At 43.2% G+C, this 24,331-nt stretch overlaps 1 protein-coding gene across 12 annotated transcripts in view; it reads left to right on the top strand.

Moving 5' to 3' along the window:
- ARHGEF3 (Rho guanine nucleotide exchange factor 3) overlaps positions 1 to 24,331 on the top strand; it is a 310,006-nt gene that overhangs the window by 242,491 nt on the left and 43,184 nt on the right. For 11 of the 12 annotated variants that reach the window (XM_023249854.2, XM_045051706.1, XM_023249855.2 and 8 more), the window contains one exon: positions 22,250 to 22,357. In XM_023249854.2, the coding sequence (XP_023105622.2) occupies positions 22,250 to 22,357 (108 nt within the window). Of the gene's footprint in view, positions 1 to 20,663; positions 21,370 to 22,249; positions 22,358 to 24,331 lie in introns of those variants that run through there. The other variant, XM_019823177.3, reaches the window with a different exon arrangement.

Here is a 24,331-nt window from a genome sequence, read left to right as displayed (position 1 = left end):
GCTTTATGGAACTGAGGTGAACCCTATGCCCCTGCCATAATTTATGCCCCAGTCAGTCCACATGTGGACTTGAAAATTGTATGCACCTGGGGCTCAACTCCTTAAATGCCAGCTGGAGAGCTAAAGAAGTCAAATGGTTTCCAGTAATGTATACATTTCTTGGAATCTGTATCGTGTAGTGTTGAACTGATAGTATATATAACCAACTGCATGGAAATAGTTCTGAGGAGTTATTGCAGTTAGAATCCTGGTAGTTCTTCAAGTGACTAAACAAGTAGACTCCATGAATCATGTGACTTCAGATCTTGCTGGGAGGGGAGTAACATGGAGTTACCTGGGGTAAAGGCCGTTGCTTGCTGGTAGCATCTGGTTATAGTCATCCAGCCATGATTCTGAGGCTTGTTCAGATGCGTCTTGGCTTCCAGGATAGGATGTACATGAACTAGGAATAGATATATTGGAGAAAAGCATATTCACTTTACACATGTACATTTGAGTATGTTTAGGGTATCAACTCTAGACTGAGTCCTAATGCCATCACCTGCTAGTGGTATCACCGTGGACAAGCTACTCTGCCTCCCTAAGCCCTGTTTTCCTCAGTGTTAAAACGGGGTTGATGATAATTCCACCTTCTAGGACCATAGTGAGGGTCAATGAGATGATTCACGTATAGCACTTAGCCCAGTGCTTCGTGTATAGTAAATGTCCAATAAATAGCATCATCATCATTGAGACTTCTGCACCTTGAAAAGATTCCTCAAACATTTTTAATTAATGATCACCATCCTAATTTTCTGAGTGTTGTGTTACAGATAGCAGGGCCTCATTGTAGGTCTTCTCTTTATCCCCACAACACTCCTATAAGGTTGGTGTACTGGTCCCTTTTGGGAGAAGAAACTGTGACCCGGAGCTGGGTAGTAGCCTTTCCAGGATGGCTAAGCTACTAAGTGGAAGAGCCAAGATTCACACCCCAGTCTGGCCCCGAAGCTGTACTTTCCCAACCACATCACGTTGCGTCCAAATGACTAAATCACTGGTCTCCTCACCACATAACACATGAAGGATGAACCTGCTTGCTGGAGCAAATAGCCTCACAGTCAAAAGCCTACTTTTTCTGGGTGTCTGGATAGAAGACCCCACCATCACTCAGTGCTTCTGGCAGCTCACTTCGTAGAATGGCTACAACCCAAAGGAGCGGGAATTTGCAAGCCTCCATTTGGGGAGGGTTTGGGTAACTTCCGTTCTGTGTTTCTCAATACCAAGGAGCTGGTCTTTGGCAGAATTCCGCATGCTCAGCTCTGTGGAGGTGACACTGTTAGTTCTGCAATTAGTCATTTTGCTTATCTGCGTTAACCACCAGCCTTCCACCTAAACCAAGTAACTGGAAGGCCCTGACTGCCATCTGGATACTTGCAAATTGTGTCATTTTCTCAAGACACTCTGAAACTGCCTATAAAATCCTGGACTGTTGCCACTGTTTTCCTAACAACTGAATGAAAATAAATTACTGACCATATCCTAATTTTTGCAAAGCCCGGTGCACATGTAATTGTTATTAATGGCATGCGTATATCTAGAAGAGCTACTTCATTTGTGATGTATGCATGCAATTGCCTTCCATAATTTGTCAGCATTGGTAATGTGTACAGGTCACACACAAAATGAGGAAATTGCTGTAACTGCATTGCCATGTATTTTCATCTTGGCTCATGGACTGTCAAGAATGAAGGCCAGTGGTTTCTAATGCCTTTCATTTTTAATGAATTGACACTGTTTATTAGCTTAAAAGAGGCTATGTCACACGTTAATCAAGAAAGGCGTCTGAACCTTCATCTGGCTGGGAAAGGAGGGTTCTTTTTAAGTCTAGAAACACTTGTGTCTAGACCTTCTGTGTTTGAGCCATTGTATTCTTTTGTGAGAAGGCAGCCCCGATTATTACTAAACTTCAGTTAATTGGAGCAGAACCAGAAACCTTAACGGTAAAGTCACTGGACTTTTTTTTTTTCCTCCTCTGGCTCTTAAGATGAAGAGGTAAGGAGTAGCAAAACAGGCTCTTTTTTTTTTTCCGGGGATTTATGAAACACAAACAAAACTAGCCTTCAGGAAATGACCCAGGGTCATTGCATTCGAGAACCTTAGAGTGGGAAAGGCCTGTTGAGAACATGGAGCCCAGTGCTGGGGCCATTCAGTCTCTGTTTAAACATCTCCAGAGACAGAGAGCTCATTACCTTATGAGCCTGTACACTCCATCTTTGTTCAGTGTGGATCATGAAAAAATCCCGTCTTAATTATAACATTGCTTTCTGCAACTGAATAATATACAGGAATATTTTCTCATGTGTTATCTCCTTAAATATTTGTTCTCTCTCCCCATCTACTCCCACTCTGCACACACACATGCATATGTATGCATGTATACACACACACACACACTCTCTCTCTCTCTTCCCCCAGGTGCTTGTTTCTCTTGGCTAGACATCCTGGTTCCTGTAACTTTTCCAAATGGGACTTACTGTCCAATCTCTTTCTCTTCCTTGCTTGTTTCCACCAGACATCCTCAGGATGCCTGGAAATCTTGAGTATTGATCAGCCCAGAGACATACTATATAGTGCTATATCAACAAACAAGATTTCTGTTATGTTTAATGTGCTTCCTTAGACAAGAGAAGTAGACTAATACATTGAAAAAGACTTTTGAAATAGAGATGACAGACTGAAGATTAATGTCTTTGTCATATAAGTAATTTATACAAATGTAAAAGAACCCTCCAAGATGTCCTTTGATAAATGAACAAAAAGACACTAATAATTCATGCACAAGGAACTGTGAAAGTAAACATTATTTAAAATGTTCACTCTAATAGAAATTATAGAAGTGCAAAAGGCAAGTACAATAATAAGGTGCTGTTTCATACCTAATTGGTGTCACAAATATTTTAAAGACATGATAGAACCCAGTCCTGGGGATGTTGCAAGGAATAACACACTTCTTTGGGGTAATGAGGGGACTTGTCAGTATATATTAACACACAAAAAAAGGTACTTGGGTGGCTCAGTTGGCTAAGCGTCTGACTTTTTCAGTTCAGGTCATGATCTCAGCTTATGGGTTTGAGCCCCACATTGGAGACCGCTTGAGATTCTCTCTCAGTCTCCCTCTCTGTCCCTCCCCAGCATGCGTGCTCTCTTTGTCTCTCTCTCTCAAAATAAATAAACTTTAAAAAACAACAAAATAAAATAAAATAAAATAAAATAAAATAAAATAAAATAAAATAAAATAAAACACAGAAAATGTTTAAATCTCTGGACCCAGTATTCCAGCTCTTAGGGAGGAAAATACTATTCAAAGCTGTTCATAATGATATTATTTGCAATAATTGTCATGTTATATGCTTGTGCATTTTATAGGTTTCAAAGCATTTTTATAGTCTTTTCCTCACTGGAGTATAATTATCCCCGTTTTAAAGATGAGGATCCCAAGAATCGGAGAGATTCAATAATTTTCCTAAGATCACACAGCTGGTCATGGAAGAACTGAAGCTTGAAGTCGGTTGTCTGACTTCAGTTTAGTATCCTTCCCTACTTGTTTCTAACAGAAAAGCCAACGAACCGACCTATAATGAGAGAATGGCTCCATGTACCGTGGCCTCTGGCACAGGGATCGATGGCATTTGAGCCATTACACACTAGCTAACAGAAATACCTTAATGTTCTTGTAAAACATAAAAAGGAAAAAGCATGAGCATAATGACACACATGATGTAACCAATTTAAATGTGTACATATGTGCATGAGATGTAGAGAAGTCGGGGAAGGGAGGTTCAGTCGGCACACCCTCTCCCTCCCTCTCTCATTGCGCTTACTAAATCCACAGCAGTGCTGCCCTGTGTTCAGATAGCAGTCAGGGGTTTTCACTTGCACTGTCTCCTTTGAACCTTGCACTGGCTGAGGGAGCTGAGCAAGGCAAGGACTGTGCTTTTTGTTTGTCAACTGAAGAAACAAGAGATTCAGAGAGATGAGGAGGCAGGTCCAAAATATTGTCGCCTCCTTGTCCAGCCTTGACCTGTTGGCACACTGCAGTGTTGGCTTAACCCAGTCATGTTCCTGAATGAGGTTGGTGGTAAGCAGCACTATTTGGGGGGTTTTCAAAGTGAAGTCCATTAAAGAACACTGCATGCGGTGACCTCACCTGGGAGCCAGTGGGCTGGTGGACCCATCCCTTGGCCTGCACTCCAGATTCAAGTGCAAAGCCTACTTTATATTAAAAAAAAATTTTTAATGTTTATTTATTTTTGAGAGAGACAGAGACAGAATGCGAGTGCGTTAGGGGCAGAGAGAGAGGGAGACACAGAATCGGAAGCAGGCTCCAGGTTCCGAGCCGTCAGCTCAGAGCCCAACGCAGGGCTTGAACTCACGAGCCGTGAGATCGTGACCTGAGCCGAAGTCAGACGCTCAACCTATTGAGACACCCAGGCACCCCAAGCTTACTTTATATTTAATGTGAGATTGCTGTGAAACAAGAAGCCCACAAAAAATGGCTAAACAGAAACTTCTGTACGTGTAGAGGACATCCCTTAAAAAGATGTCTGCCTGAGCTCTGCAGATCTAATGTTTGCAGCAGAGGTGCTAATTAAATGGTAAGGAGAAATAGAGCACTTCCCCCGAGGGGACGGTTTCCGTAGATACCAAGAGAAGTTGGCAACCTGAATGAAATAAAACTAAGAGCCTGTGTCAGGACCTTGGAAAATACATAAAAAATGTTTAGCAGGTGCCACCATTGTCAGATTTGGAAGTCTGGAGTCTTCCTGGAGGAAGAAGCCACAGAAGGGAAGAGGGAAGCAGCCAGTGGGTGGAAAGAGATAGATCTACAGGCCTGACGGCCCAAAAGGGGACAAGTGATAGAAGCCTTCTCTCTGTGTGCTTTCTGGCTCCAACACAAGGTCAGTGCTAGAGTCCCTCTCAAGTGTGTTATCTTACATTGAAATGCTAACATTTCATAATCCCTAAGTGACGCAGGCATGTCAAGAACGACCCCAGGCAAATACAGAGAAGATAATTAAAGGTCACTGGTGAAGACTATTCTTGTGTTTGACTATTCTTGTGTGGGGAGGGGTGCCGGTGGCTCGTTAGTATCCTGTTAGGTTTTTGGTCTTGTTCGTTCTCACACACCTTCAACCATCCCCCTTGCTGGTTGGTGGTTGCCTTGGGTGCTTCTGGGTGTGGTCTTGCAGAAGGGGTCTGAAACCATGGTGAAGAAGGAAACAGACTATTTGCAAAAGGCAAAAAAGTTGATGGTAACTTAAGTGTTGGCCACAGGCGCATGGTGCAAAGCCATCTCCTTCCACCTCAGCTGTTTGATAGTAGCTTAAATTGGACGGTTTTGAAAGACAGCACATCCGAAAAGAGGACTTGTTTTCTCTTGTCAGTTTCTGAATGCTGTGTGCCCAGGCTCTAAGGACTGAGGAGAGTGAACTTTGCTCTGGCTCAGCATCAAGGAATGGGGACTTGCTTTGAAGGACTCCTAAATGCTTAAATCTGAATTTCTTTCGCAGCATTTATTTCTAAGCTGGTTCTTACAAGAGCCTCCCTACTAGCTGGAGACAGGACACAAGTAGAGGCTCAGAGAAGACCTCAGAGTCTTTGTTTCTGGAATGAGAAGACTGGCTTAGATATTTTTTTTCCCAGAAGGTGGGTTTCCTACCATTTGTGGTCGCCCAAATGATACAGGAACAAGGGGATACAGAGACGAGACACAAAATAATAATTTTGACTCATTTTCTCTTTTTCAGTTCTCTTCTTATTCTTCTGATCCTTCTGATCATGCTGCAGAGAAAGTCTTAGTTTAGAGCTAGTGTGTCTTTAACACCTTTCTATCACTTGTTAATTCCTCCTTTTAACAAAGCTCAAGCCTCAGTCTTAGAAGCTTCAGGCAGGCAACAGTATCTAACAAGAATTTAACAATTGGGTTCATTTTTTAAAGTTAGTTTCTATTTATGGCAGGTGCACTGATAGCATTTATTTTTATAAAATGTTTACTTAAGTAAAAAATAAGTAATTTAAGGAAACGTTACATATGTAGTAGTTCACGCGGTATATACATTGGCTAAAAAATCGTCACAGTGGTACCAAGAGTTTGGAAATGGTGCATTCAGTGTGTTCTGAGAGCCCTTCTGCAGCAATAGGTTCCTGAGCTAGAGTATAGCTGCTTAAAGACTAAATCTTAAATTTGGACTTTGAGCATAGGACCCAGATTTCAGATATTAAGATTTTTAAACAGATAAAGATGGGCTTTAATGTGTCATAGAAAATTATCCTGGACTAGATGTTAGCAAATTAAAAACAAAAATTGGATTTCTATCCTAAGAACACAAATCTTTTTTTTCTTTTCAAAGCTTCAAAGTTCCAAAGTTCCAGCTGAAATCATTTAACCCATATTCTTCCTTTTCCCCCTCACCCTCAGGGAAGGATTGGGCAAGATTGTATTTTATGTTGGGGCAGCCATAGAGTCTAGTGGTTAGGAACTTCGATTTGAGGGGTGGACTGAGCCAAGCTTGAATCTCAAGTTGACCAGGAGGTCTTGGACAGTGACTCATCCTCTGAGCCTCAGTTTCCTCCTCTGTAAGTGAGAATTTCCAAGGGGACTGTGAAGATTAAATGAACACACAGAGGGCTTCCACAGAGCAAATGGTCCACAACAGCAGCATCTATTTTCAGTGTGCATCAGTTGAGTGGAAGCTGTGGCTGGTCATCCCTATCAAGGGGTCTGCTGGAAGGTCACTCTTTCCTTTGTAGGAAATACCCACCCAAGTTCCCAGGGATTCGAGTTGGCACTGGCCATTATTTTTTAAAAAAAACAAAAGATGTTCCAAGCACACTGGCAAGATTCACGTTCATTCCTGCCAGGCAGGATGAAAAAAAAAATCTCGTATGGTTTACTGATGTTCCCAGAATGGCTTTCAAGCAGGGAGTGGGGTGTGAGCTCAGGGTAGAGAGGCGCCCCAGTCATGGGAGATGAGGAATGTGTCATCCCTCCTAAAGGCTGGCTCCCACCTGACATGCATCATCTGGGAATCTTAACCAAGCTCCAACCGCAGAGACAGACCCGGGGCAGGTGAGGAGGATTAGGTTGCTTTGGGAGTCCTTCCTGCCCTATTCATTAGCAGGGCACTTTAATTATAAATAGATCCTTTGTTATAAATGTGGGGAAATTCCATAGCATGATGGATACAACTTGGTGAAGAGCCGAACAACTAAAAATGACCCCTATTGCTCTTGGATTGTCAGTAAATATTTATTGAGACCAGACTCTACTCAATAATTTCTCCTGAGTGCAAAAGAGAAAGGCATGTTTTCTGTCCTCAAGGAACGTGTACTTGAGTTTGACCGAGTCATTCCAAACCCTGACATACAGACAAGTGACTGTCAATCGGCAGAAAGAGGGATGGGGAAGCAGGCAATCTCACAGACTGGGAGGGGGGCAGTACTAGGAGGTGGTCCTCCAGTGAGCCCTCTGATGCTGGATGCTCACAACACCATTCCCCAGGTGGGTCTTCACAGAGGGCAGTGCCCACTAGGGGCACATGAGCAGGGCACCTGTGTACCTGGCTGGGCCTCTAAGATGCTGGGGGGAAGCCAAGAGGGGCTCCTGATTCCAGAGGGACAGGGCTCGGATGTTGAATGAACAGCTTCAAGTTTTCCATTTCCTGCCTCAGTCTCCATTGTCCTGCCTCTACCATGTTTATTTTGGTCAGGGTTCCCCCAGGGCTTAGGGAGTGAGCAGTGCTGGGGTTAAGAATGCAGATCTTACTGAGGAGCAGCCTTGGGCTCAGTCCTGGCTCTGCCACTGACTGTGTACGCTGGCTGTGTGACTTTAGGAAAGGTTCTTAACCCCTCTGAGCCTCAGTTGCCTGCTTTGCAAAATGAGTTTGCTAATAGTCCTAACTTAAGAGAAGTCAAGGAAACCATGCATAGAAAGCACTTTGTCACAGCCTGGCACGAAGCCACCATCAGTACTGTTGCTGTTACAATATAAGAAGAAGTTGTGTTTTCCGGGAAGCCAGTGTAGGGGGTGGCAGGGAAGCCATTCAAGTCAGATTTGAATTTGAATTTCAGCTCTGCCAATTAATTACTGAGCATGACTTAGGGCAAGTCACTTTACTTCTCTGAATACCTGCTTCCTCTTCTAAAAAAATGAGGTGATGGAGTTGTCTGATACAGATGAGCGTGTGTGTACCGGCACCTGGAACAGAGGGACTCCACGGTTCTTGGTGTCTCCTCCTCCCCACCTAGGGGTTCCCCATTGTCTCCATTTGACAGTCAGAAGAGAGGAGTCACACCTGGGTCAGGTATGGGACGACTTCTCTGTTTCTAGAAAATTGCTAGAATCTGTGTAGGTAGGGAACCTCGCAGGATGCAATTTCCTAACAGTTCTGGAGGCTTTGCTGCCCCTGACATCATTCTGTGCAGCCCTGCTTTGTAAATTCAGGAGCAACCCCAGAGCCTGACCCCAAATGGTGGGGCAGGAGGAGCAGGAGCGCCTGGCCAGTGAAGGAGACTTTCCCTCGATCCCTGAGGGTACTTAGGGAAACTTTTCCAGGGAACTCTTGCCAGGTTAGGCCCCATGTGGTCCTTCCAAAGGAGCCCTCCCATCTCTAGATGGCTTGAGCTGAAAGACTCATGGGAACTTCGCCCCTTTCTACCACAATAAATAACATTTTTCTTTTACCACAAAACTGCCTTTGTCTTCTCTGGAAACTTTCATTTGCATCCCTTACCACTGAATCTCCAGCATTTTTTTTACAAAACCAAACAGATCACAGGTTTGTACCTACTTCTTCTCTTTTAAGTCGACTGCCATTGTCTATTCATTTTCTCTCTTGCGACTTTGTGATTGAAATGAGCTTCAAGTGAGGTGGGGAGCTGAGCGGGTCTCCGAGCCTCTGCCTCCTCTGTCCTGTGTGTGACACACTCTTTTTCAAATTTGCAGCCTTCTGAATTTTAATAGGCTGTAGATAATGATACATCTGGTAGCATATTAATTGCTCAGACTTAGAAATAGCACGTAATCACTATGTTTCAAGGCTGCAAATGAACAGCACTGAGAGCCAGTGTTTGTTATGAGCTTTGGGGAAAATCCATTGTTTGTGGGCATTTTTAAATTCCTGTCATTAAAAATGTGCAACAGAATGAAGACTGTCTCAAATAAAGTTAGTTTTGTGTTCTGTGTGTGCGCGCACATGTGCATGTGCGTGCATGCGTGTGCACGTGTGCATGCACACACACACACACAAACACACATCTCCCAAGGGATAACATTTTGAAGCTATTCATCTGCCCAGTTGGAGTGTGTGGGGGCAACAGAAAGGCCATATGAATCCATTATAGATCACCTACCTCACAGCTTCCTGAACAGCATGCTCTGTACCTCATTTTTCTACATACCGTTGCTCAGTGGGTGGTAAGATGTCGCTGAAAGCTGAAAACAGGAAAGCTTAAAATTTTTTTATTTTATTCCCAATTCAGTCAGCCCCTTGTGGCTCTGCCACTGGTAGTTTTTTTCCATTTTGAATAATCAGATTTCAGTGTATTCTGTTCTCAGTTGAGAGTAGACTGTTCTAAAACCCCCAAGTGCAACCTTCCCTGGTTCTAACAGGAGGCATGTGCTGCTGAGGATGAACGTGAACCCAGTGATTTGAAGGGATAAATTGTGCTAGAAGGGAGAGCTGGGGGTTACCAGGGAGTGTGGCAAATGTATTCTCTGTTTCTCTCTGGAGGCCACATTTCTGCAAGTCTCGTCCGCTCAGATATCGTTCTTGTCAAAAACAGAAGCTGACTGGGCCCCAAGAGAGGGGGTCCGTGTTCTCATCCTGCACACCCCGTGCCCTTGGTCAGATGTCCCTGTAGGTTTTACCCAGCAGGTATATCCCTGGTCCCAGCCTAGTCTTTAGTCAGATGGCAGACCTGGTTGTCAGCTTTGCTTGCCTGAGACGTACTTGATCATCCCAGATTTGGCTGGAACAATCTGTCCTTCCTTTGGGACATCAAGATTAAGATCTGAGCATCCTTTTTTTTTTTTTTTATTTCTGTACTTCTTTTTCCATTTCTGGGAAGTAAAGATAGTTCTGAGCTTCAAAGGATAAGAGGTGGATGGGAGGATGTGCCAGTGGGTCTATATGGTTCTTTCTGGAAGCCAAAGGTAACATGTTATCTTGGGAAGAAATTCCACCTTGCTCACCTGACATGGGTTGAATGCTCAGAGTTTCTATCAATGCCTAATCCCACATAGTAGTGGGATCTGGCAAGATTGGAGCACAGCTCTTCTAGCCCGTAATTTAGCAATGTTGGGTAAGAAGGAGGGTTTTGGTGTAGACCTCAAGACCCACCTGGACTCCCTTCCCCAACTCACTCAGGTTCTTATCTTGGGATTTCATGGCTATTTTCCTCTCATCCTACATAGCCTTGGATCTTGCCAAACCACTCCCAGTTTTGCTCTATCCAGCCAGAGCTTGACTAAACAGATGATAAAGCTGCAGGAAGAAAGGGAGGTCAGGAATGTGGAATCAAAATATGTGGTCTCATAGCAGCCTGAGGTGTAGTGGCAGGAACATGTCATTAGTGAGATTGTGGTGTGGCAGGTAACACGGAGCTCCAGCTTCATCCTTGGGAGGCCCAGGGTAAAATCTAGTGCTGCAGGGATGGATGAAGGCAGGAGAGCAGGCTGGGGAAGGGACCACACCTCTCCTTGGGCATCAGAAATTTACAGGGAGCAACTTATGGGGCAGGCTTGTACCAAGCACATTACCTACATGATCTCATATCATCTTCCCAAAAACCCTGTGAGGGGGCAGGAGACTCACCGAATCACCCCCCCCCCCCCCCACCAACTACACAGAGAAGGAGACTAAGCCCGTGGAGGTAACATTGTTGATCTGAGGTAATAGGACATTGTGCTCTGGCCAGAAAGGTTGGCTTATATTATATCCTTAGATCCTTTGCAAAGAATCAGCACATTCTTTGGGCCAGAGTGATAAGAACTTTGTGACTTGCTGCAGAGTCTGCAGCTTATTCCTAAACTCTGGGGAAGCCTCTGCAAATATCCTTAAAGTATTCTTGAAGCCTATACACAGCAGCTCCCAAACCCTGAAGCAGGGTTGAAATCCCCAGTGGCATTCTTTTCCACCTCCCCTCTAACTCAGCCCAAGGGGAAGCCAGGGAATCCCTTTCATAGAGATCAACAAACGCAGAATTTGTATCCCACCCAAGGGTTTCCAAGAAGTCAGTAGGAAATGACTGAATGTGAAACCCCAGAATCACAGAGGCCTTCCTCTGGGCCCTGTGGCTGTGATTAGGCCACCACTGCCACTTCCAGGTGCCTTGTTGACATTCTGCAACCAGGGATGTGTGCTTTGACCCCATTTTCTAGACCTATGGATGGGCGGGCATGATGGGCACATCACTTCTGTGGCATTCTTGCCAAAAATGCATAACCTGAATCTAACCGTGAGAAAATACCTTCTGGGCCCAAAGCTGGCCTTCCCTTAAGGGCCACAGAGGCGTGACTCTGTTGGCAGCCCTTATCCTTTTTCAGGAGGCCAAACTCTTGAAGTGCTTCAGCCTTGAGCATCTGGCTTGGTCTGCCTCAAGAAAGTAAAAGTTTTGCTTGACGTTCGGAAGGCAGATGTGGAATCAGGGACCGCAGAGAGAGCTAAATATTTGGCTTCCTCTTTCTCTGAAGGTCCATAGTGCCATGTCTGGGCATGACCAAAATGAGTTTCAGGCGATGGGTTGGCGTTTGCTAAAAGGAACTTAACTGGGGTGTGGGTGTGCATTTCTCCTCTGCCCAAGGTTAATAGTAACATCCTGTGTAAGAGAATTTGAATGTGGTCTTCTACTAAACTCCAATATTTTAGGGCTATTTATTAGATGTGTTTAATCTTGGGCCAATTTAACCAGTAGCAGACTAATAAAATAACAAATTTGGGCTTGCTGCCAGGACAAATGTTGACTTACCCTTATAATGTTGACTGAAACGAATATCTTTGAAAGTAATTGAGGAGTGAAACGTTTGCCAAAAATACAGTGTCTGAAACAGTGGTTCTGTTTTATTTTACTGGCACTGCTAAGAGATTACGTTCGTAACCTAGGCTGCCGCCCGCTTCAGCTCTCAGAGTCCCATATTTTACTGAATTATTGCCCAAGGTTCATTTCTTTTTTTCATCCCATCACCGTCATTCAGCAGAAATGAATTTCCCCGAGGCAGACAAGCAGGGCCAGTTATTCTCCAATGCAGGGGCACAGATTCCATGGTAACCAGAAGGGTAAAGATAATAAGTTGCTTGAGGTCTGCCCTCAGAAACAAAATGGTTTGCCCTGAACATTAGCCCTCTCAGAGTTTGTAGTAAAATTAATTGCTTCTGCTGGCTGAAATCCATCTCCCTCACCCCGCACCACCCCTTCCCTTGGTCATTTTAGTTTATGCGCACATTAGGGAACTACAGCATTTTGCCAGCATGTGTTGTAGACTTGAAGGAAGCAGGGAGGCCTGGAGGAAACGAAGCCGGGCTGACCACAGAAGTTATCATAAAGTGCGATTTCTTTCTATGCTCATTTTTTATTTGCTTTTTATGGGAGACTGTGTTTGGAGGAGGGATGGAGCAGGCTTTCAGAGGCTCATGCCAGCATTGTTTCAGCTTAGTCACATGGCCTCCTGATGCCTCCCCCTTCATCAAGGCTTCCCAAAAGCAACCACCTCACAGGCAGACTTTGGCCAGATGCCGTAGGTGCTAACTGGCGTGGGCAGAGAAGACTTGATGTTCAGAGAATAAATAGAATCTCTCCAAGCTTCGTGTGTTCAGTTTTATGGCCCCGAGAGCTGATGGTTTAATTTGTGGATTTGCATAGACCATCTTGTGACATCTCCGTCATCTGCTGGTTAGCATTTCCATGAGAGGAGGCTGGAGAAATTGTTGGAATCACAACATAGCAAATCCAATACCCTGTCTGCAGCTTGGCCATGAGACCCAACTAACTCAGAGTGGTCTGGTTTATTTATCCAGACTTTCCTGACTCTTCCTTAGCAAGCAAAAATACAAAAACAAAAATAAAAATAAGTGAACAAAACCCACACAACTTTTTTTTTTTTTTGAAAGAAATTAAGATGTTTTTCTTAAAGCATCTGATATGGAGAAAGTTGGGCCATTTCATCAAAGAGGAAATCAGATTTCCCTTGGATGCACAGGGCAGGGCAACAAGACTGCAGGAGAGAATAAACACCAGGGTGTGGCCCCCATCTTTGAGATTAGCTGAGACAAAGTATCAAGGACCCCTTCAGGGCGCTGTTCCTGGTGGTTTGTCAAAGTCCACAAAGTCTGTAGCCCTTTTGTTGAAACCACTGATAAAAATCTCTAAAGGAAAATTGTAGTTCTGAGTGTGAAGACCTTTTGCTCACCTTGTGGGTTAGAAAACCAATAATTTTGAAATGCATTTGGCCTAATCAATGAAGCCAGGTTTCCGTTGGAATTTGGGCCTCATTATTTGCCTTTCAACTTCTGGTAACAGATGACACCAGGTCAATTAGCTCTGTGCCAGGGAAAAGAGCAGAGAAAAAAAAATTAATGGAAATTTTGGAGTTGAAACCATAATTTCATTATTGCCTTTTTCTATTTCAAAAAAAAAAAAAAAAAAAAAAAAAGATGAAGAGTCAGTTGCAGACTCCAAAGAAGCTCCCTTTTATGTTCCTAATAGCCCTGGTCCTCCTGCTCAAACAGCTCTCTGAAGGCCTCCTCGTTGCTGCCTCCGCGCCCTGCATGGCCCTGTGGTCCACTGTGCCCTGCCTGCTGATCATCTGCCCCTCTCTTTGCCCGCCCCAGCCAACATTGACTCTCTTGGGTACTTTGCCTGGATCAGCCTTCTGGTTCTCCCTGTTGAGCCAGGAAACATCTCCCCCCCACCCCCACCAAGGGTGACACATGTACACTTCAGTGAGGCCAATTTTGCAAATGCTGGGTAAGCAGTCACAGAGTTAGATTTAAAAGGATGCGTGTAGTCACAATGTATCTCTTCCAACAGTATGTATTAATTACAAAGGGAATAGTAACTTTACTGGGAGAAATCCGGCAGACAACACCTGTATTAGTTTCCTAGGGCATCTGCAACAAAGTGCCACTAGCTGGGTGGCTTAGAACAACAAAATTATTTCTCACTGTTCTGGAGACCAGAAGCCTGAAATCAAGGTATTGGCAGGGCCATGGTCCCTCTGAAACCTGCAGGGGAATCCTTTCTTGCCTCTTCCTAGCTTCTGGTATTTGCTGTCAGTCCTTGGTGTGCTTTGGCTTATAGGTACATCACTCTAGTTGCTGCCTCCATCGTTACATTGCCTTCTCCTTTTATGTCTTTAAATTTCCCTTCTAGAAGGACACCAGTGATTGGATTTAGGACATACTCTAATCTAGTATGAAGTCATCCTAACTGATTATATCTGCAAAGTTCCTATTTCCAAATAAGGTCACCTCCACAGGTTTGGGGGTAGAACGTCCACATATTTTTTAGGGGTATACAGTTCAAGCAATGACACCACCTTAGCCAAATGGTCAAGGTTACCATCACCAGCAATAAGATAATGTTACCCTGATATAATGTACCAAAAAGGACACATCACTTCTGAGGTGTTCTTGCCAAAAATGCATAATCTTAATTTAATCGTGAGAAAACATCAGACAGATCTAAACTGAGAGATATTTAGCAAAATAATTGACCAGTACTCTTCAAAAGTGTCAATGTCATGAAAGACAGACCAAGGAACTGTCACAGATTAGAGGAAACTGTAGATATATGACAGTGAAGTATAAATGTGAGATTCTGGACTGGATCCTGAAACAGAAAAATGGCATTAGTGGGAAGGCTGATGAAATTCTAGTAAATCCTTTAATAGTTTAGTTAATATTATTGTAACAGTGTTAACATCTTAGATTGGATATATGTGCCATGGGTATGTAAGATGTTAACTTCAGGTAAGGGGGGGGGTGTACAGAGTACACGGAACATTCTGTACTATTCTTGCAACTCTTCTATAAATCTAAAATTATTTCAAGATCAGTTTCTTTAAAAGAGAATGCATACACTGGGTGATTAGATAAATTCACCTGTTCTTAGTGGCAAGGGGGAAGGGGAGGAGAAATAATCTAGTAAAAACATACCAATTTGTGAGTTCGATTTTAGGCTGTGTTCATGGAAAGCTTGCTTTTCACAAGACACTGTGCTTTGCACTCATTATCATTGTCTTTTGGAATAGTGTAGCTATTGGAATATTGTAGCTTTTTGGAATAGTGTAGCTGAGGTGTGTGGTCTGAGATAGGATCCACATCTTGCCTCTGCCACCTGAGATAGGTGACCTGTGTAAGTACTTATGCTCATGGAACCTCAGCTTACTCATCTATAAAATGAGAATAATGGTATTAGTTCTCTCACTGGATGTTCTGAAGATGCCATGAGCAAATCCATGTAAACCTGACACAGATTATAAGCTCTTACAGAATTAAATGATAGCTCTTACCCACAATTCTCACTACTGCATTATAGGAGAATTCTTTCCTTATTCTTCAGTTGAAGAAACTGTGGGTAGGTAACTTGCTCAAGGTCACGCAGCTAGAATGTATGATAGCCAGACATAGATAGATGGATAGATAGATAGATAGATAGATAGATAGATAGATAGATAGATAGATTTTTTTAATGTGGTTCATTTTCAATCATTTAGTTAGAAAAACATTATCTAGAAGGAGAGCCTGCAGGAATATCTTGTTTTGAGGGACAAGGTACAACGCAGGCTGTCTGGTCCCCCAAAGGGGAGGAGTGGAGCCACCTGAAGGAAAGCTAGGACTTGGAGGGGGCACAGGCAAGAGTAAAAGAATTGGCCAGCAAGTCAGTGAGAAACCCTGAAAGGGTGGGGAGGCCTTGGCAATAGGAGGTGTCAAAATAAGTGAGAACACCATAATATTTGTGGTGGCTTAGAAGTTTTGAAGGGTGAGAATCTTGGGCATACACCATAAGACAGCATGAGCCAGCCTTTGGTCCTAAGGATGGGGGTGGTAAAGTCAAGCAGTCAGGTAGTCATGAGTTTACATTTATTTGGCTGGAGAGAGGCAGAGTAGGAGGGAGGATCTAACAAGGATGGGAGGTCTTTGCCTTCTTAGTAGAAGATGGTGCTGTTGTAGAAATGGAGAGAAAAATATACATTGGGAGGCAGAATTGGGAAAAGGAAAGCATACTCACAGATTAAAATAAATCCAACAGAACAGAGGTCTCCCCTCCCTGGGCAGTCCAACCTTGAAAGGCTCCTATTTTCTCTGTATGTTTCTACATCTGATTTGAACTCTACCAGAATGTTTTATGTCATGGAGTCTGGCGATTGGCAGCCTGTTGATAGCTTTCTCAATGAGAGCAAATAAAACACCAGTCAGTAGCATAAAGCAGACTTCAGGGAGTCTGGTGGCTGGGTCGGTGCCTCCCCATCAGTTTGCTCATCTTTAAGTTTGAATGTTTCAAGGTAGCTCTCTCAGCCTTTGAATTCCCAGCTACATGGACCCTTCCCTATTATGGCCTATGTTAGTTGAAAATTACTGAAATTCAGTAGTGGGATTTTTTTTTTCATTTTACCAAGTTTCTTCTAATTATGTTCAATTTTAGATAATGTCTAGCATCTGACTCTTTCAGTATCCTTTGTCACTAGGCCCTCACTAACGTCTGAAGTACAGATCTTTGATGGCATCTGTCTGCTCACTGATACATTTGCAAAATGGTTCTCTGTCCATTAAAATAAGCCTTTGTAGGGGCGCCTGGGTGGCGCAGTCAGTTAAGCGTCCAACTTCAGCCAGGTCACGATCTCGCGGTCCCTGAGTTCGAGCCCCGCGTCGGGCTCTGGGCTGATGGCTCAGAGCCTGGAGCCTGTTTCCGATTCTGTGTCTCCCTTTCTCTCTGCCCCTCCCCCGTTCATGCTCTGTCTCTCTCTGTCCCAAAAATAAATAAACGTTGAAAAAAAAATTAAAAAAAAAAAATAAGCCTTTGTATCATCTAGCATTTTTACTGCGTACCACAGGCAGGACTGCATACTGCGTCCCCCGTGCCCAGCCCCCAGCTTTGACAATTACCAACCTGTGATCAGCTTTGTTTCCTACACAACCCCACTCTCTATCCCTGTGTTACTGTGAAGCAGATCCCAGGCATCCTATCATTTTATTTGTCCCTTATTTGTAACCATCAATGGTCAGGGAAAGTTTGTGTCATGTTTGGGCTGATTTATTTGGAAAGTTAAGACAATAAAATGTAGTGGGATAGGGTTTACTCACATAAAAGATAAGTCAGATATATCTCGTGCTTACCAGGGGAGGACCCTGCTTAGCTAGCTACAGAAAGAATACAAATCAAGCCTGTGCCCTCTCCAGAGCTTGATGATTATCTAAGTGTGCCTTGGGAGGCTGCTGTACCTGGGAGTCCTTGGGCATGTTACAGTAGAAAAGCTGAGGCTAAGGACCACTGACCCAGGAACCAGAAGTTGTGTTGAGCAGTGGTCTGCAAACTGTGGCCCACAAGCCAGATATAGCCTACTTCCTCTGGTCTTCCTTAGAAAAGAATGGCTTCTATTTTTAATGGTTGAAAAAAGCAAAAGAATAATATTTTGTGACATGTAAAAACTATATGGAATTCAAATTTTAATCTCTAAATAAAGGTTTAAAGAAACATAGTCACATTCATTTATTTACATACTGTTTAAGACTGATGGCAGAGATGAGTAATCATGACAGAGGCTAGATGCCCACAAAGCCTAAAATATTTACCATCTGGCCCCTTATACCAAGCTGTAAGGCATTGGCTCTGAAGCCAGCCTGCTAGGTTTAAAACCTGGCCACCTTTTTTCAGTGACTTTAAGCACATTGCTCATCTTTTGCCTCATAATAGTAGCTACCTTTCAGGGCTGTTAGGAGGAATAAACTAGTAGATATCTATAAAGCATTAAGGGGAGTCCCTGCAATAAATATGAGACTGTTGTTGTTGTTGTTGTTGTTGTTGTTGTTGTTATTTCATAATGCTAGGACTTCTCAATCAGTCTGAAATTATAACTTCCTGTTTAACGTAAGGATGATGAAAGCCTCCTAGAGGGGTACTGGGTGGATTAAACATGACCCTTGGGTGTGCAGTTCCCAGCACACCTTCTGTCACACAGATGGAGCCCTGCCTAAGGCTTTCCTGGTATTTTCAAACATTTGAAAGACTTTTCTGAGTCCATTAACTTATGGGCGAAAGCATCTGCTAGCACAGTCGATTCTCATCAGGTGTAGAACAAGCAAGAGCAGTGTTGTCCTGCAGTAGAGTGGTCAGTCCTTTCTCACCCTCTTGGGCTGAGTTTGTGGCTAAGTGAAGGTAGTCTCAGGGCAGCTACAAACATGATAAGGAAGACCCTTCTATTGCTCCCCAACCCTACCCTAGCTATAAAAATGAAGTACAGGGAGAATGAGTGATGGTTTGCTATATGCCATGTCTATTAGAATGGAATCATTTTTGAAGGAATAAAAAGTTGTGCTGGATCATATTGATATGATAGGCACTTTCTTACATGCATATAATCTGCTTTGGTTTTTACCTATTGGGAGATAAGAATGAGGAGACTTCCCTGTCTTCCCTAGGGAAGGAATATGAAAATCTATTTAATAAAATCTCACATTAAAAATGAAATGTCATTGGGTGCTTTATTCCCTTTGTTTGTATTTCAAGCACAAGAGATGTTTTATTTTATTTTTTTTCAATATATGAAGTTTATTGTCAAATTGGTTTTCATACAACACCCAGTGCTCATCCCAAAAGGTGCCCTCCTCAATACCCATCACCCACCCTCCCCTCCCTCCCACCCCCCATCAACCCTCAGTTTGTTCTCAGTTTTTAAGAGTCTCTGATGCTTTGGCTCCACAAGAGATGTTTTAAATTGCTGTGCTAATTCATTTACGAAAATATGTGATCTCCATGCTTCTTTCTTCATTGTCTCCTTCCCTTCCCACCACCTCTCCCTTCTTTTTTTCCCTTTCCTTGTCCTCTGGAAAGATAAAGAGAGAACATTTGATAAAGGTCAGTATTCATTCATTATGAAAATTCACAGCAAACTTAGCATAGAATGGAACTCTTTCTGCTTGATAAAGGGTATCTCTCTCATGCTGTCAGCAAACACAATTCATAATGATGAAATCTTCATAATAACCACATCAGAATCAAGAATTACCCTAGTGTACCCACTGTCTCAGCTTGTAATCAATAATATACAGGTGGTCCTAGCTGGTGCAATAAGACAAGAAAAACAAACAAACAAAAAAACCCTGTAAGACCTAGAAAAAATGAAGCAAACTTTTTTATTCAGAAAATACTGCCAACACACAATACTCAGTGCCTTTTTCTGTTTTGTTTTTAACCTTTTTAGTGAGATGCCCTCCTTCTCTGTCTTAAAACTGCATGGTGGGGGTACTGTCCACACTTGAAACAGATATCTTGTTTCTGGGCTTAGCACTGACCTTGCCCAGCTTGGTCTGGCAGCTGAGTTGTCTCTGCAGGTTGTATTCTGTCATCTCTTTGTAAAGCCCGAAAGCATCCTTGGAATTGCATTTGCTGGTTTTCAGTAGAGCTATTTACCTAGAATCTGGAAACATTTTCCCTGAGGGCTCTTTTTAGATAGCAGTAAAATGCAGCTGGAGACATACTGAGTAAATGGAAAAGAAAAATCAAATTAGGCCAAGAATTTTTTTAATCTCCTATTCTCACTGAAGCCCTCAAGGAGAAACCATAATTCATACTTTGCTCATGTGGGTCAGGCATAAAGCCTCCTCAATACATCCAATAACCTGCAAATGTTCTGGTTTTAAAATTGTACCTGCCTGCTTTGCTACATCAGAGCCCTAAATCAGGCAGCAACAGTTTCTGGTTCAATCGTTCGTTACTCGGGAATGTCAGATTGCCAGAGAGCAGCCTGATATTTACTTCCAAATGGCTAATGCCTTAGGAAAGGAGTTTTAATTACAATCTCATGTAGCAGCGCGGCATACAGCCTGCAGAGTGGCTGGCATTTGCAGTGTGCATGTATCTCCTAACTGCGTAGGAAACGCCCATCGACTGGGTCATATGAAATGGACAGCAAAGTCAGCAAAACCTTAGAAAAGATGATACAGCAAGGGGAACAGAACTGAACCTTCCCCCATCCTGCCAAGCGTGCAATGCTCCCTGCCCCTTTTTAAAGCGGGAGAACCCAATTGGCGTTTGCCCTTCAGCTTTCCCATTCTGATACAGAATCTGTGATCCAGCACCTTTAGCCATTAAAAATCTGGCGATGAGTCTCCAGGCTCAGAGGTGCCTGCAGGATCATCTGAGACCAAGTCCTGCTGCCCCGTGAAATCCCTCACCTCCTCGTTTGCTGCAATGCAGTTTGTGCCACCAAAGGTGGTGATATCACAACTCTGGCATTTCCAGCCCGAAGCAGGAGTTTATATAGAGAAATTCAGGGGATGCTCAAGAGGGTGTGTGTGTGTGTGTGTGTGTGTGTGTGTGTGTGTGTGTGTGGATTTAGTTTGCTGATGATGCAGCTGTGACGTAAAAAAATATTTTAAAAATCCTTCTCTGGGCACAGATGCTCAGAAGCCAGGCCCTGGACAGGAAGCATCCTGAAGGACACTGTCACCTGGAAGCAGAAGGGCTATTGGATCTTTTTCTTCAGCCCTTAAACAATAGTAAACGTGATTCCCTCATATTGAGAGATTCATCCTTTGCATTTTGGAACTGAGCCTTCCCCGGTGTTCAGAGAGTTTCCTACTGTCTGTTCAGCTTAGCATGCCAGAAAGCTGGAGAGGTCCCCGGCAGCCCTGATTCATTCTCTGTCTTGGAAAAGTATTTCACTGCTTCGAGAAATAATGAAGTGAATCCTGGCAGCATCGTGGAATTATTTTGCACTTTTTTTTTCTTTGGTCTTTTAATTATTTTTCTACTTAAATGCCCAAAAGGTTGGGTCTCTTTCCAAGGGGGCTTCTGATACCTGAGATCAGCAAAGGCACAAAATGACATGAGAGTTTCTCGGCAAAATTCCAAATTCAGGCAAGATTTTTCCAAGCACCTACTATGTTCAAAACACCCTGCAGGGATGCCCTGGAGAATCTGAAGTTCTGGTTTAACCCTCGAAACTTTGAAAGCAATGGCTGAAAAAGAAAGATGAGCATCTTGAGGCTCCCTCTGGAAATGGTTGAGGTTCGCTACAACAATTGGCAAGTTTGGCTTTTTCCATCAAAATTTGGTGTCTTCATGTGCTGTCCGGCATCTACTGCAGGTCAGATGGAGCTTAGGAAGGCAAGGGTAACTGTTCTCTTTGTCTTTGTAAAATGTTTTGTCTGTCATGTCCTTCTTTCTCACAGCTTGTCGTTTTTATGTAATTCTCATCTGCAAAGTCACTGAAATGGGTAGGCTCCCTCTCACCCTTCTGCTTGGTTTGGGGTAACTTTGCAGATTTGCAAGTTTTATTTTGCATGTTTTATGTGGAGGTGATTTTCAAAACTTGTGACTATGTGAATTATAAAAACCGATGCCCATGGTGCAGTTTTCTCTCTGTACATTTTCTTTTGCTGGTTGTTTTTATAAGTATTCATATGTGCGTTTCAAATATACTGTAGGTACAAAGATGCTTCTTAAAAGGCCTAGTAATAGAAGAAATTCCTTAAACAAAATTTTTTTTAATTTAGTGAACTGAAAAATCAAACGTTCCTTGTGCTTTAGAAAAGCCATTGCATAAAAGAAATTTGGAGAGCGGCTTCAGGCAAGGTAGGAAAAACGTTTTTAAAAAGATGAAACCAGAAGCATCAAAATACAACTGCCTGACAAGGTCATTAGATGGGAAATTTGAGGCAGCTTTTCTCTACAGGAAGCATTGGGGGAAATGATTCTGAGTGGAAGCTTCTGAATTAAAAAGCTGTCAGATATTGGGTGTGAGGAGTAAGGGGCAGACCCTGTCCATTTGCTGTCTGCTCAGAGGCCGCTTTTGTTGATGTCCCCCTGCCATTTCCCCTTTTCTGGCTCCTGAGCCAGGTCACCTCCACACAGCTGGAGAGAGATGGGACACTGTTTACATTCCACAGACTGTGTGCAGCCAGCGTGGATTGGGACAGGAGTGTGTGGTGGAGTTATGTCGTCTGTAATTAACCTTGACATTTTCCTTTCTTTTTTTTTTTTAACCCTGTAGGAGCCTAGTAATAAACGGGTCAAACCCCTTTCCAGAGTCACATCGCTAGCAAACCTCATTCCACCCGTGAAGGCCACACCGTTAAAACGCTTCAGCCAAACCCTGCAGGTAAGAAGGACACGGTGGGCTTGTGTTCGCAGAAAACCATTTGTGCAGGAGGGAACATTCCTGTCCTACCCAGAACCTCCCCTTAGATCTGAATCAGCGCTTATTTCAACAGAAGGGAGCAAGTAAGGGAACTTAAAAGGAAGAAAGATTTGTTTTCAAATTGTAAACTGGGGTCAGATGGAGTCCTTTGAGGGCTGACTTGAGGAGTCAGGTCTTTCCTCCGAGTCCTGTACCCCATCCATATGCACACTCACAGGTTTTGTCCTAAAATCTCTAAGAAAACTAGACCTGAGCTGGAGGGTAGGAGAGCCTAGTGCTTAGACTATAGCTTGGGGAGAAAAATTCAGCCCACTCCCTGTTTTCTTATGGTGCACAAGCTAAGAATAGTTTTTCCTTTTAAAATGACTGGAGCGAAAGTCAAAAGAGGAATAATATTACATGACACTAGAAAATCACATGAAATTCAAATTCAGTGTCCGTAAGTAGATTTATTGGAAAACAGACATGCCTAAATATTTATGTATTGTCTATAGTTGCTTTTGCATTGCAATGGCACAGTCGGGGAGTTGTGGCAGGGACCATATTGCACACAAGGCCCAAAATATTTACCATCTGGCCCCTGTGCAGAAAATGTTTGCTGATTCCATGCTTAGCACAAAGGCCCTGGAGGCTTAGCACAGTACCTCAGTTCTGACCGTGGCTCTGTCACTCAGAGACTTTGTTACCTTGGGCAGGTGACATAACATCTCTAGATCTTGCTTTTATTCCTAATGGGTAAATTGGAGATGATGCCACCAGCTTCTTTAGAATAGAATCATTGTAAATATTTATAAGATAGTACACTCAAAGTCCTTGGTTTTTAGGGACACCTAGGTGGCTCAGTTGGTTAAGCATACAACTTTGGCTCAGGTCATGGTCTCACGGTTTGTGAGTTCAAGCCCTGCGTTGGGTTCTGTGCTGACAGCTCGGAACCTGGAGCCTGCTTCCAATTCTGTTTCCCTCTCTCTCTCTGCCCCTCCCCTGCTCACACACACGCTCTTGCTCTCTCTCTCTCTCTCTCTCTCTCTCTCTCTCTCTCTCTCTCTCTCAAAAAGTAAAATAAAAAATAAACATTAAAAAAAATTAAAGTCCCTAGTATTTATAAGACAGTGCATTTAAAGGGCTATTTTGCTAACAAAACTATACTAAGCCCTTTGGTGGCAATCACTAATTTACTAATTACTTGGCTAAGTAGTAGACATTAGCTACTATAATGATTCTTTGGTAAACAAGTGGCTATAGTTGTTCTTAAACTCCCAATAAAGTTTATCTTTTAAGGTGAAAACTGAGATTTTCTAAGGCCTGGGACCAAATCTGATAATCATAAAAATCCTTTTGCAGACTGAAACCAACAAAAGTCATGCCATGAAAAGGCTTACCTTGCTTAGCTGAGTAGTCTTGAGTCTGCCATTTCTTACTTGTCCTGAATACTTTTGCTTAGCCATATTTTTATCTTGGCTTTCCAAGTTATTAAGAAAATTGTGGACCAGAACCCAAGGCATATCCTATGTTGTGAAAATCTACGATTCAAGAACTGTTTTAGGTCTCCCTCACCCCTTCCTGCCATTGCTTCTGCACCGTTCAGCCAACATGTCATGATTCTGCATAGCCCAAGCCGTTCTTGCCATTTCCCTGTGGATGCTGTCCTTATTCAGTGCTTATTTCCTGCCCTGTCCATGCCCCTGTTAGCTCTCCTCAGTTTCTCCTGAATGAATGCCTTATCACCTAATTAGCTATAGGTTTGTCTCTGTTTCTCTCGGTGCTTGGGCCTCTGGGCCCTTGGTTATCCCCTGATCCCCTTTGTGGGAGAATAGAGAAGAAAAAAAAAATAAGGTCATCTAGGGGAGCCAGATGAAGGGCTTTGAAGCTAGTGAAGAAAAATGTGTTTACCTTCTCTCCCCCATGACCAGTCCCTGAGCCCTCTGGCCAAGTTCA

Source organism: Felis catus, chromosome A2, assembly GCF_018350175.1.
Source record: "Felis catus isolate Fca126 chromosome A2, F.catus_Fca126_mat1.0, whole genome shotgun sequence".
NCBI lineage: Eukaryota > Metazoa > Chordata > Mammalia > Carnivora > Felidae > Felis > Felis catus.
The sequence above is the reverse complement of the archived record's forward strand: the minus strand, read 5'-3'. Positions and strand labels throughout refer to the sequence as shown.